Source organism: Embiotoca jacksoni, unplaced genomic scaffold (genome assembly GCF_022577435.1).
Source record: "Embiotoca jacksoni isolate LCO1_2020_lvr unplaced genomic scaffold, fEmbJac1.0.p SCAF_3, whole genome shotgun sequence".
Classification (NCBI taxonomy): domain Eukaryota; kingdom Metazoa; phylum Chordata; class Actinopteri; family Embiotocidae; genus Embiotoca; species Embiotoca jacksoni.
In genome coordinates this window covers 13,600,312-13,613,118 of record NW_027185381.1, presented here as the reverse complement: position 1 = coordinate 13,613,118, position 12,807 = coordinate 13,600,312, and the positions used below count along the sequence as shown (strand labels likewise).

Below are 12,807 nucleotides of genomic sequence, written 5' to 3'. Positions count from 1 at the left end.
TGAGTTAAAAGAGAATTTGATTTATTATATGATGGTTAATAAGTCACAAAAAACAAAGTTCCCCCAAAAGACCCAACACTATGTATCACACAGTGGTCCCATTTTTTTTTTTTTTAAAGGTTGGCATGTTTCATAACTCTGTATAAAGATCTTGAATATAGTTTGAACAGATTGGCGTCGATCGAAATGGCGTGGCACTGACTAAAACGGGCCAAGCAGATGTTTCCTTTTTTCTCTCCTTTAAAATTCCACCATTGCTTCTGAGCATCTCTGACAACGTGCAAATACAGAAACACAGACATCTGCTGTGTTTCAAAGGACCAGCTGAACTGAAAATGAATACTAATGTAGCTGGGCCGCATTTATCTGTCTGGCATTCAAAAGAGCTAAATGCTGTGCTTATTCTCTGTGATACAGAGGAAACTTTGAAACACGCTGGACTTTCAGTGGTGGGAGTCAGACCGTGGATGTGACAGATGTTTGCCAAGAGATATGGCTTTTATTGATGCTCTTGCACAGCTTGGACTGTCAGAGATATTGCAGCTGGTCCATTTTCTCATCCTGTGTCAATTCCTGTTTGTGCTACAGTGGTTGAACTTCTATAGACAGACAGAAGGATATAATAGCTTTCTCAGAAAAGTGATTTTAAGGAGTAAGATAATTGCTTTACACAGACGGTAAACAAGCACATATGGGATGTGCAGTTTACACAAAATATAGAAAATATAGGTTTTGTCCTCATCAGTTAGTGAGTCTGCAGAGTAGATACTCACCAGCACAATAATCATCTAAAAAAGGATGTCCTTTTTTTCAAAACATGTTTCGTCACTTCATCCAGACAGAGCCAGAAGAAGATCTGTTCCTCCTCATACTGGTGAGGACACTGTTTGAGATGATCAACACTCACTCAGCTGACTAATGCAGTGGATTCAGTACGGGCAAAGGGGTGGGTTGAACGTCTTTGTTAGACAGGTCTGCAGCCCCCTTCTTTGCCTGCAGCTCCCGGGGGAGGCCTCACAGACTGCCTAATTGAATCAAGTACACATGGTGCCTCCCCCTTCACAGCTCGGCCTCTCCCCGTTTGAGAGGAGTGAGGAGGAGAGCTTCAGCTTTGATGCGTTTGTTCTCCTCAGCATCATGGACAGCACCGTGGGGGCTTCGTTGCAACTAGTTGCCTGCTGCTGGTTGGAGAGGCACATCATCACTGCTGCATCTCTGCAGCTGTGTTAGTCCTGTGCGGAGGCTAAAGATGAATGTGTTAGACTCTACCAGAGCGTAAATTACTAATCTTGCTTTGGATAGAAGGAGCTGGCCCAACCAGAGAGAGAGTCAAAAGTTCAATAACCCGTTTAATCTGTATTTGATAGAATGTAAAGTAACATCTCGACACTATTATTCATGTGTCAGTGGGCAGGTGGCCCAGACAAGCCGAACAAATACATATTAAGAAGACAAAGACAGGGCAGTGTGACTCTGCATAGCTTAGTGCCGTGTATTTCCTCAGCGAGTGTCTCTCTTCTCCCAGCAACACACCAAGACACGGACTACATCTCTTTGGTGCTCACTGCAGTTCAGCACCCTCATTTCAGAGAGATAGATTGGAGTTGTGCTTGAAGGAAAAGTTTGCTTATTAGATGGCCTCCAGATGCCAGGTTAATGAAGGATCCATTTGTGAGCCAGCATTCAAATTGCGAGATGCAGAGCGGAGTCTGGCTCGGGCCTGTCTCATAGAATCTTCCTGTCGTCTGAGCTAATTCCTATAAATGTCATGTATTATTTCTGTTTACATAAACATGTCTCTTATTCTGCTGTTGAACTTTTAAACTTTGATCTGGTACTCACATTTTAAACAATGTCAAATACAGGTCATAATATAGCTATAATAAAGCTCTGTCATGTTGCAGCGGCTTTTTGTTCAATCAATTTATTGGCTCAATACATGACAGTAGTAGTACAACTTAGATTTGTCTTATACAGTACTACACCTGTATACCGTAGCGCTAGCTGTTACTTATAGAGACATCTTTGTTTCTTGACTTGCTGGAATATAATGGCTGTTAACATCCTAAATTTGGGCTTCCCTTTTAACAAACCGAAAGTCTATCTTGAATCAAAATGAACAATTGGTAGTATCTGAATTGGGTTTAACTAAGGCTCTTAAATATTTGTACTAGATTCCTTTTCCAGCCAGTAACAATGATTAAGCTCTGCCTGGAAAGCATTATAGCAATGAACTTGGGTCAGCTAGTGGCTAAAATGTAATTGTGGGGAACAGCTGGATTAGTCCAGGCGATGTATATCCGCTCCTAATGATATTATATAGGAGTCTGGAGAATACCTTCCAGTGCACTGCTCTCATCTTGATGAACCACAGGAAGCCAAGATACTTTCAATCTCACATGACGCAGGCTCTGTCTGCTAGACTGCCATGTTGAATTGGACATTAGAAGTCTTTCATTTGAAGCGCATCCAGGTAACACAACCGCTGCAAACTGATATGGGATTTTTCTTTCTTAACCGTGTTTTTTTTAATTTTTATTTGTTTATATGACATTAGTAATACTGATATCTCTAATTCCAGCGGTAATGCATTGACTATATGGTGATATTAAACATCCTGAATCCTTACTCTATATTTGACATCCCACTGACTGTCGCATATTCTCAAGCAGGAGCAACACGCCCAGTCCTGCAGCTGCAGTATCAGTGCTATAACATGAATGTGATGGACATGAGCAGTTCTGTTCATTACATACAACACTATCATCAAGTAAGTAACTCATGCAGCTGTTAATTTTATATTCATTACATGCATTTTGTATTGCTGGTAGAGTTATAATAGTAATGTTTTTAAACTGCACATTGATTGAAAATCTACATGGGCTTTCAAAAGTCTTTTGACTGAGACTGATCAATATCCACTCTGAGTACAAATTTCAAATGCATCAGGCTTCCTTATGTAGTATTGATTTTGTGCAATGGCTGCTCTGAAAAGAATCGGATTACTTTTTCGCCCATCAGTCAGAACAAACAGAAGCCTGATATGAAGGCAGGTAAATCTGCTGTGCTTTAGTGCTTCCACCTCTTTGTGATATTCAACTGAAAGCATGAAGATATGTAGATGAGGAAACCCAGAGAAGAGAAAAAGCTTCATTTACCCTCTTTGTATGAGTATTTTTTTTCTTTTATAGTCTCATAAACTGGGATTTATTTTTTCAGCTTTTAGTCATCTATTGCTGCCTGAAATAACGGTCTTTTGCTTTGTGAAGCTATTCTCTGAGCCTCATCACCGCTGCAATTATTCCAGTAATAGCAGTAAGCATGTATGAAATATTCTATGTATTTGTTATTGGCAGGGATGTGATACTCCCCACAGGCAGGACCCCGGGATCAGATGCAGCGTAATGTATGCAGTCCTACTCCAGCAGAAATTTCAGAGCCCTCCCGCCGCCGGGCACTGTTGTGGTTTGAGAGTATTGCAGAAGGGACGGCAAATATGGATCTGGTCCTGAATAGTAATAGCTTTACAGACACCTCTCACACATTGCAGCAGTGCAATTGAGACACAGCAGTGTGTGCGTCCCATTACAGAGGCAGTCTCTCACTACTTCTCATCCTCCGGTTTGAGTCGTGGGTCAGCTGGCGGGGGATGAGGTGGGGCCACAGTGACATCTAGTGTCTTTGTGTTGTCACTGTAAGGTGTCTCATGGATTGTGCTCATTTGTTTGTTTTGACCATTTCGAAAACATTATGCAGTTTAGAATTTAACAAAAATTCAAAATTATGCTTTCCAGCCCAAGAGGCAGTGTCAACTACTTTAAATCTAATTTATAAATGTATCTGTTTTTATAGTGTTTGCACTCTTCTTATGATTATGTCTCAATCCTTGACTGTCTGGCTTCTTTCTTTTCTAATATGCACCCTTCATGCTGTTGTCATTTACCATCTCTGTGTTTTGTCTGCATAGGAATGCAGACACAGATACTTGTTTATTTGTCAGAGAAAAATTGAAGACATAGTGGAATCAACAAGGCCGACAGGAATTGGGCACAGTCCAGTAATATGTAAGTGTTTTGGGGGAAACTGCTGTGATACGAGCCGGCCTTGACAGACAAAAGCAGAAAGAATCGAGGCGTGGGTGGGAAGGCGGATCATGAATGTGGGCGGTTCAGTCCGACTGTAAATACAAGAGCTGAGTGCTTTGAAAACCTGGAACACTGAGGGTCATCACAAGCCAAGGCTCTGCCGGCTGTTATGTGGAAGTCAAAGGCACAGGCTTACTATTAGCAGTTGGAGGGAACAGGAATGCTAAAAGCCTGTCAATCAGTGATTATAAAATAAGATACAGCACCAAAATACAGAAAAAAAACATTTATATAAATATTTCCAGTTTAATGTGCCTGACAGGGATTTAACTTTACTGACCAAACCCACATACAGCCCTTGATGGATGTACATTTACCAGACAGCAGCCATTAAGTTAGTCCTCACCAGTCTTATTTACTGCTAATTCCCTAGTTGTTTACCTCATTCTCCTGTTGTTCGCTGATAAGAGATGCAGGGAACTCCTCCGTTTCCACCTGGTGTGCTGGGCTGCTCTGTTTGAAGTTCCTGTATCTGTGCACCACACCTGGAGTAGACTGTGTCGAGCAGATTTAGAGCTATTCTCATAGTCCCACCTCAGCTAAATGTGTAACCTCCCTGTCGCCTCTGAATGCAGATTTTCTGCTGCCGCTTTACAATGAAGCTGTTCCAGCTGGTGTCAGCTATTGTCTAGCTTGTCTTGTATCAGCTCAGCTCCTGATAATGGCTCATCATCAGTCCATCTATGCAGCGCTGTCCATCACGAGACCCTCCTGAATAGCCCGGCCTACTCGTTAAAGATCAGAGAACTGTCCTGCGTGAAAAAGGGTTGAGGGGTTAATGTCTCTATTCTGTCTTCTTATCTGATTTTAGAAATGTAAATGATGTACCCACAGCAGAGAATATCTCATGCCTTTACTCCCCTTGGTCAATATGAAGCTAATGTAGGTCTTTAACCCTCGGATGGACCTCTAGCTAATGCCATTAGTTCCTCCGCACATGATAAATGGTCTTTTCCATGGCTGCATAGACGCTATGACTGATGAATGCATACCAAACAGCCCTCTAAACATCTCTCTTCTTGACAGTAATGTACACATGGGAATGGGAACACTTTAAGTGGTTATCATTTGAGTCCATTGACCTTTTCCTCTACAGCAGTTACACTACTGGCTTTTTTTTGTCTTTCATGGGATGCAGGTCGTTGGCTTTCAGACACAAAGTGTTCTCAACATATTCATCTCCGGACTGGGTCTGGGCTGGAAGTTGATGTTTCCCTCTGAGCTTTGTAATCACATCACTTGACTGACTGACCTCCGAACCCTGGTTTCAGAAAGGGGTGTGTGGCTGGGTGTTGACATCATTGTTTCACTTGGCCTCAATAAATTCAAGCCCAGTGACAGTCCTGCCAAAAAGTGAATGATGCATTGCACACCAGGGACGCCTACTGCTCTCTCAATCTTCTTGCCCTTTTCAGAGCCTCAGACAGAAAGTGTCGTGCTTTTAATTTTTAACAAAGATGTTAAATATATCTGGATTTGTTTGGTTTTCTGAAAAAAAAAAAAAATTGTTACATCTACCCACATGGTTTCCAACTGACTGCTCTCCTTATAAAATATTTTTTGAAAAACCTACTGAAGAGTTAGTTTCAGAAGTTAACTCCAGATATTGATACACTATGCAACTTTCATGCATATCGTTCCTCTCTGTCACTCTTGGGGTCCTTTTGGGTGCAAGCGACATTAACGTTCTGATGTTTCTGGCTTTGGTAAATGTCAACTGACGTGTTAGTCATTAAGCTTCAGTTGTATAGCATTTTGGAAAGGTCATATCGAGCCAGCGGGGAAAGCAGACACTGATACTCGCTGTGCTGAGACTGACAGCGATCTGTATAGCAGCCACTGCGGGCAAGGCTTTAGGGCTGGTTTAAATTGTTTCACTCTCCCCTAGAGACATAGTCACACTTCATCTGCATGTTTGGTGAGGAGCAGGAATTTCAGAGGAAAAACAGAATTTTTTTGTACCGTAAACACTCAATGGCCTCCATATGTTTTATTTTCCTGCAATAGATTTAAAAATCAGTTTTGAATTATAGGTTGGCTCATTCTTCCCACATACAATTTTTTTCCCCCCAGTTTTAACTTTTTGCAGTGGTGCAGTGTAACACATTTACATGCATTTACTCAAATACAATACTTAAGCACAAGTTAAGCAAACATACAATCCCTGTGTATAAGTCAGTGTCATGAAAATATGATTCGGTCAAGGAGTTCAAACAATAGTACTCAATACATAAATAAATAAATGTATTCTGTCTGGTCATTAAAATCTGGATATCAAATATAACTTTATTTGTACCATCCTGTTCTTGTTTGAGTCTCTTCATTACACTCGGGGTCATCGCTGCTTTTATGTGCGTGGCCTGTTTGTTTATGGAGCACTGTGGTTTCACGGCAGCATAAGCTTAATTGACAGACGTTGATTTACAGATGATCTTTGGCTCAGCTCGCACTGTGGACCTCGCAGGGAGGGGTATTGGCTGTCGGGCCTCACACGTCCTTGAGTCAAAGCTGCATGTTGTCCTTGACACACACCTCTCTCTCCATCCCTCTTCTCACTCCCTCCATATTGCCTTATTCTAAAAACCTTTATACCCACATTATGGCTCAGTGCGGATGTGATTCTCTTTTGCTGACAGGGCACAGATATGGTTACATACATGGCAAAATGTAATTTTCTTGATGGAGCTCTGCAATTATATTTATTGTGAATCAAGACAATTTAGTCAATGCTGATTGAAACAACAACAGCCTGAAATTCAATATTATTTAATTTAGTGTTATTGTGTCATTGCTCATAGAGCCTACATGCAGATCAATTATTACCATTTTGAAGTAGAACATATAAGGTAAATCAGTGCTACAATTATTGAAGGAAATTATTGTTTGATGTGTAAATTATGCAGATCTGTGCTCCCATGACAAAAATGCAACAGTCTGTGGAGGGATTCTAATTCAAGGAAATCTTTGCATTTTAAAAACTTTAATTTTAAACATGAAATTTTAATCTTTGCATATCTCAACAATAATCTATAATAACTCTGAAATGAGTCTTTACCGGACATTAATATTAATGTACAGGCTTTCAGAATATTTTTTTGGAGTATGCCTTGTCCCCATCTGTAGTCACATCATCTCCAACCATAAGGTCAAGACAGACGATATAATTACGTGATCAAAACTGTAGCATATTGGTGATTCTAAAAAAAAACACTGAATTACAACCATATTGCTTTTAATTCCCAGCTTCTAATCACATTATTTTTTGTTTAAGATCAAAGCAGCAACACACAAGAAAAGCCTGACGTGCTGAATTCCTGTAGTGACTGAGTGGCCATCCATGTAAACCAGCACATTTTCTCAGTTTTTACCCTTTCTGCTTCAGTTGAACTCCTCCAACACCCCTTTTACCTCTGCGTCCATTAGCACACTACCAGTATTTCCGCTCGGCTTGTCATGTGTCGATGGTGGCATTGGCAGCTGCAGGAGGATTGTGACTTTGGAAAGAAGGACGAAGAAGATGGTAATGTCAAATGTGGAAAAAAGGGGGGAAAAAAATAGTCTGGGTCAGATGAAGGACTGACGGGAAAAAAATAAAGGGTGGTGGAGGGAAAAGGTGGAATATGTTCAGGGCGGCACGTATAGAAAGCTCCTGGGAACGGCCTGGTTCTGGCAGGCTAATTGAAGCTCTGTGTGGCAGCAGACTCAGAGCTGTCACTCCAATGAAGAGCACATTTGCTACACTTTGCAGGCTGCGTGCTGAATTCTGATGAAGTTACAGAAAGCCCAGACCACAGACCTACACTGTCACTGAGAGCCCCCCATCCTCTCCCCCTCTGCACAGCACACATCCCCCCCGGTCCCCTCCTCAGCTCTCCACAGATTAAATGTAACAGGGTCAGAGGCATTCTGAACACGAGCAGGGACTGCAAAGAACAACACGTGAATATGAATTATTTTGTACTGAGGATTTTGTGAATTTGTTGTGCAATTTCATACATGATAATGTGATATTAGACTCTGCTGGAAGTGTTCTCACTTGTACAGGTTTTCCCTTGTTGGATTAGAAGAGATTATGTTTTCTCGTTGAGCACATAGCTGCAAGCTTCCAGTGAATAATTTATCATGAATAAAAGCATTTAGGCAAATGTTTATCTAAAAACTGAACAGAGGAGGATTTGATATGGTAAGCTGCAGCGGAGGTATCCATGCACTGGGTCATTAGTAGACAATTTGTGTTACATGAGTATGAAAGTGAATTTATTTAGCAGTTAATTTTGGAAAAGGCTACCATTGGCGCTGTTAGTACAAATTTGAACAACGATTTATCAAAAACAGTCAGGCAGTATTTTTCTCATTTTGTTATTTGTCGTTTGCCAACACAATTCATTCTGAATTGCTGAAGACAAAACCAAAAGGGCAGGTCATTTTGCTTGATGAGCTGTACACTGCCAGGTTTAAAAAAAAAATCTACTATTTTACTCTGCCTCTGTAGTGAACAAATATGCATGCTGTATGTGAACAACATATTTTTACACGGTTGGCACAAAATGCAGAACGCGTGGTGATTGTGATGTGAGTGCAGTTGGCAGTGCAGTCTTTTATCTCATGGATAACTCTTCCTCCTGCCTCAGTCTGAATCAGATCTTATGTCATCAATGACTGTCTATCCCAGCATTCACTGCTAATGAGGTACCCAAGTAGGAGAGTTATTGATCCACAAATATTGATGGTTTCACATGCATTTGCATATTACTGTGTACATACACACTTTAGTCGTCAAATTCAGTTACAACACATTTCATGCACAATTGAAGCCTGAAAGAAGCCTGTATACATCTATTTATATATTAAAGGCTATAAGTTAATTTGACATTTATATTGGCGGCCTTGTTCATCTCCTTGTAAAGACTATACCTTCATAACGTCCACTTCTCACCACATAGACATTTCTCAGCTAATGACATTGATAGTGTGTTTATATTTTGCTTTGTTTTTCAACAGTCCACTCATGTTATTTATTTATTTTTTTTTAATAATTTTGCAGTCTAGATTCAACTTCTGTTGCTGAAATGAAATATTATGTTTATACTCTAGGCTTAGTGATTTACATCAGACTGAATACACTGAGTGAAACACATGCTCAGAGGGTGCCACAGGTGCTGCACAGCACGTTACTCAGAAATCATTAGCTAGTCCCCATCAATCTGTTTATCCAGGCTGTGGAAGAATTCATCTGGGGGCTGCTATTTACTGAGCAGGAACCTCCCTTTGGTTCCATTGATTGTCACACACTGCTTCCTGGCATAAATATAAGGCTTAGCATTGTTTTATAATAACAGGAATAATATAGTGACAGAAAAAGTAAAACAGTGAATACTCTTACAAAAAACTAATTTCTGCATTTCGCAGTTTTCTCTCGTAAAAGAATAGAAATAAGAGTTTAGACGTATTGGTGTCAAAATAGATTTATACCAAAAGTAAAACTACTCATCATCCAGAATACCATCAGAATAATAAGAAATTATTGGAATGTTATTGTTGATACATTCATGTTATTACCGTCATATTACGCCTGGTCAAGGTTGGGCTCATTTTAAACTTTACATATAGTTTTGTAGCATTAATGACACATCATGGCTTTGATGATTATATTTCTTATTAATAATCTGCAGTACCTTAAAAGTCCAAATCGACAGCAATTCTGTGAGAGGAACTTAAAGCCTGTTTTGTTTTGGATGGATAAACTTAATTTGTTAAAAGGAAAGACAAAACCTTCACTCGTTATTGGACTTAAAAGTCATGATTTATAGAAATCATCCATTATTATACTGTATTACATATATTTCATCTCAATCGAGAGATTGAGAGATTTATCCTAAAATGCCAAACAAATATAGTAGTGTAACACCGAAGGAGGAGTAGAAAATATAATATTATCTTCCAGAAAGTAGAAATACAAGCTTGCATGATATAAAATCAATTTAAATACAAGTACCTCAAAACTGTTTTTGAAGAATTTAGAAGATACCAGATGCTGATAGATTGTATAACATTGTTTTGCTGTGAGCTCTGTTGTAATTGAAACATGATATTACGGCACCTTCACATCGGCCTGAAAAGTTGCTAAGGCTTGTGTTGTGGTTACAGGTTGACTGATGTCAAAGCTCCAACTTTCACATCCACCATCAGTTATTCATCTGAGGAGGACTGACATTTTCTGTAGGATGAAGGCTTCAAAATACACAAAATCACTCCGTAACCCTGCAGCCGTAAAGGTAGGTTCTGATGGTGTGAAGGTATTTATATTGGAGTGATAATATATAATGACTCTATTTCATGTCATTTCTTTGAATTTGTGCTGCCTGGCAACCATCATCATTTAAAATGTACATTTTATTTACAACGCTCATACTTGAAGGACATCAGGGCTGTTGCCTAAGAGCTCTCTTGTTATGGAGTGGGTAGTGTGTGCTTAGTGATGTAACAGCATTGATATTCAAGAGATGAAGAGGTATAACAGGCCTACCTCACAGCACAGCTAGTACCAACAGGTCAGTGCTACAACATATTTGGATAAAAGCTTTCATTTTATGTAGAAACACAACTGGCAGGTTTCAAGTTGCCATCGGAGAAGTTATTTAATCCTCCCACAGTGTCATGCTAAATTGTTTTGCATTTCTTTCGTACAACTGACAGTCAGCATTTGTCTTGCTTGTAGTTTCTGTTGTATTTTTAACCATTTTGTTGAAATCATTTCCACATAGTCCGTGTTTCCACTGACCAAAATGCTGTATTGATTGCAATTATTGTATTTTCAGTAACAATAGTTACATAAAACATTTAAAGTTATTACCTTTAAATATTTTTTCTTTTCCTCTGACCTCTTGAAAATCCAATGTGTAGGTGAGTTTTGAAGTGAAAGCATTCTCCTGGACTCAAACTGGCCTTTTATTGTGATAAAGATGATGTTGCTTATGTGTGGTATCAATTTGGTTAGCTCTCGTAACTCTCATAAAAAAAAAAAAAACATAACAAACTAATTTGGTATTTACAAGGTACAGTGCACTGTAAAAACAATACTGTCCACACTGTCCAAAATACTGTCCACTGTCTACTGTCGCAGACTTTTTATACAGGTCATCAGGTCAACGTCATGTTTACAAGCAATTCCCATTCAATTTGTAAAAGTCATGAGGATTTAACTGTATGTTTCTTGAATGGTCAAAGAGGGTTAAACAGGTCCTCAGTAAACATGCAGATTTCATTATGAGCTGTTTCTCAGTTTATTTCCAGCTCAGTGTGGAAATAGATTTTGTCAATGAAAAACAACTTGTGCTCCACAGGTTCAGAAAGATGCGTACAATCTCCCATCCCATGATGCCCTGGCAGAGATCCTACCAGATGACCGGTCGTTCCTCAGCAGAACGAAGACTGAGCTTCAGAGCAGAAACCAGCGGGAGCAGCAGACACCAGCTGAGAGGGCAGAAGCTACACAGGGCAGCAAACCCAACATGAACAACACATATCAAGTGCATCATCCACACAAGAGGTACGATATGTGACATACTAGAAACATGATATTCACTGTGACAATAACTGAAGACTTGAATAAAAATTAAAGAAAGATGTTCACACAATTGTTTGTATGTGTTTATACTTTAGACCCCCTCTGCATGACTTTGAGGATGATCCACACATAGCAAAGACCACCAACCTCCAAACTAAGGTGAATGGACACGATCAATACCTTAACTGTTCAATCAATCAGTGAGGCAATCCCCAATGTCACGTTTAGTTAGTGAGCAGTGACATGAGATGGCCGGTGAGATGGGACACCATGCTGAAGCAGACACACACAGTTTAATGATAAAATGGCGGATAGTAGAATAGATTAACATTTCTCAGTGTGATTGCACTCAAGGATGATTGAGCTGATGAGGCTGAAAGTTGGTCTGAGGGTGTTATTTATGCATATCATGACATGATCTCCTCTTACTGTGATTGTTTGATAATTTCATTTATATTCAGGCTGTTCTGTCTGTGGATGGGCTGAAATTCTGTGGGCTTGCGAATGTAGATTTTCATATAAAATTGAATTATAATCAGTTATTTGATCTGAGCATCAACTGGATGATTACAGTCACAGTGCATACATTGTGTGCTGAATAACACTGTACATGCACAAAAATATGAATAATAAGAGCTTGGAGAAACTTAATTAAATATCACATTCATACCACTTTAGTCCAGCTGTCTTCTGTCTGTCATACACTTGCCCTGGAGTGATTGTATGTATGACAGCAAGGCCACCAAAATGTCTTCAAATCACAGAGATAGGAGGGAACCTCTAGTATTCATAGGCTCCCATTTTATTTATTTTTTTACACGTAAAAGGACTTTCCAGACTCATCATGGGGAGCTGTCCTTCCCATCACACCCGTGGGCCCCCAGCAGAGACACCATCTCATCTACAGGCATGATTGTCACCTCGTCCCTGCCCTTTCAATTAGATGCTCAATTTCCCCCTTTGTGTCCCATGGGAGTCACATCCACACCATCCGAGATTGGGATCCTCCCCCACCCCCCCTTCGTGCATGCAACTGGACCACGCTCTCAGTCTCCATTCAATTTTGTCTATTCAACCTGAGACAGTCATGTGACA

At 40.0% G+C, this 12,807-nt stretch overlaps 1 protein-coding gene across 4 annotated transcripts in view; it reads left to right on the top strand.

The window, feature by feature from the left end:
* The window catches only part of ccdc33 (coiled-coil domain containing 33), a 45,831-nt gene that overhangs the window by 28,993 nt on the left and 4,031 nt on the right, over positions 1-12,807 (top strand). For 3 of the 4 annotated variants that reach the window (XM_069162765.1, XM_069162762.1, XM_069162763.1), the window contains 3 exons: positions 10,293-10,420; positions 11,489-11,694; positions 11,808-11,871. In XM_069162765.1, coding sequence (XP_069018866.1) covers positions 10,301-10,420; positions 11,489-11,694; positions 11,808-11,871 — 390 coding nt within the window. In that variant the 5' untranslated portion in view covers positions 10,293-10,300. Of the gene's footprint in view, positions 1-8,004; positions 8,085-10,292; positions 10,421-11,488; positions 11,695-11,807; positions 11,872-12,807 lie in introns of those variants that run through there. The other variant, XM_069162764.1, reaches the window with a different exon arrangement.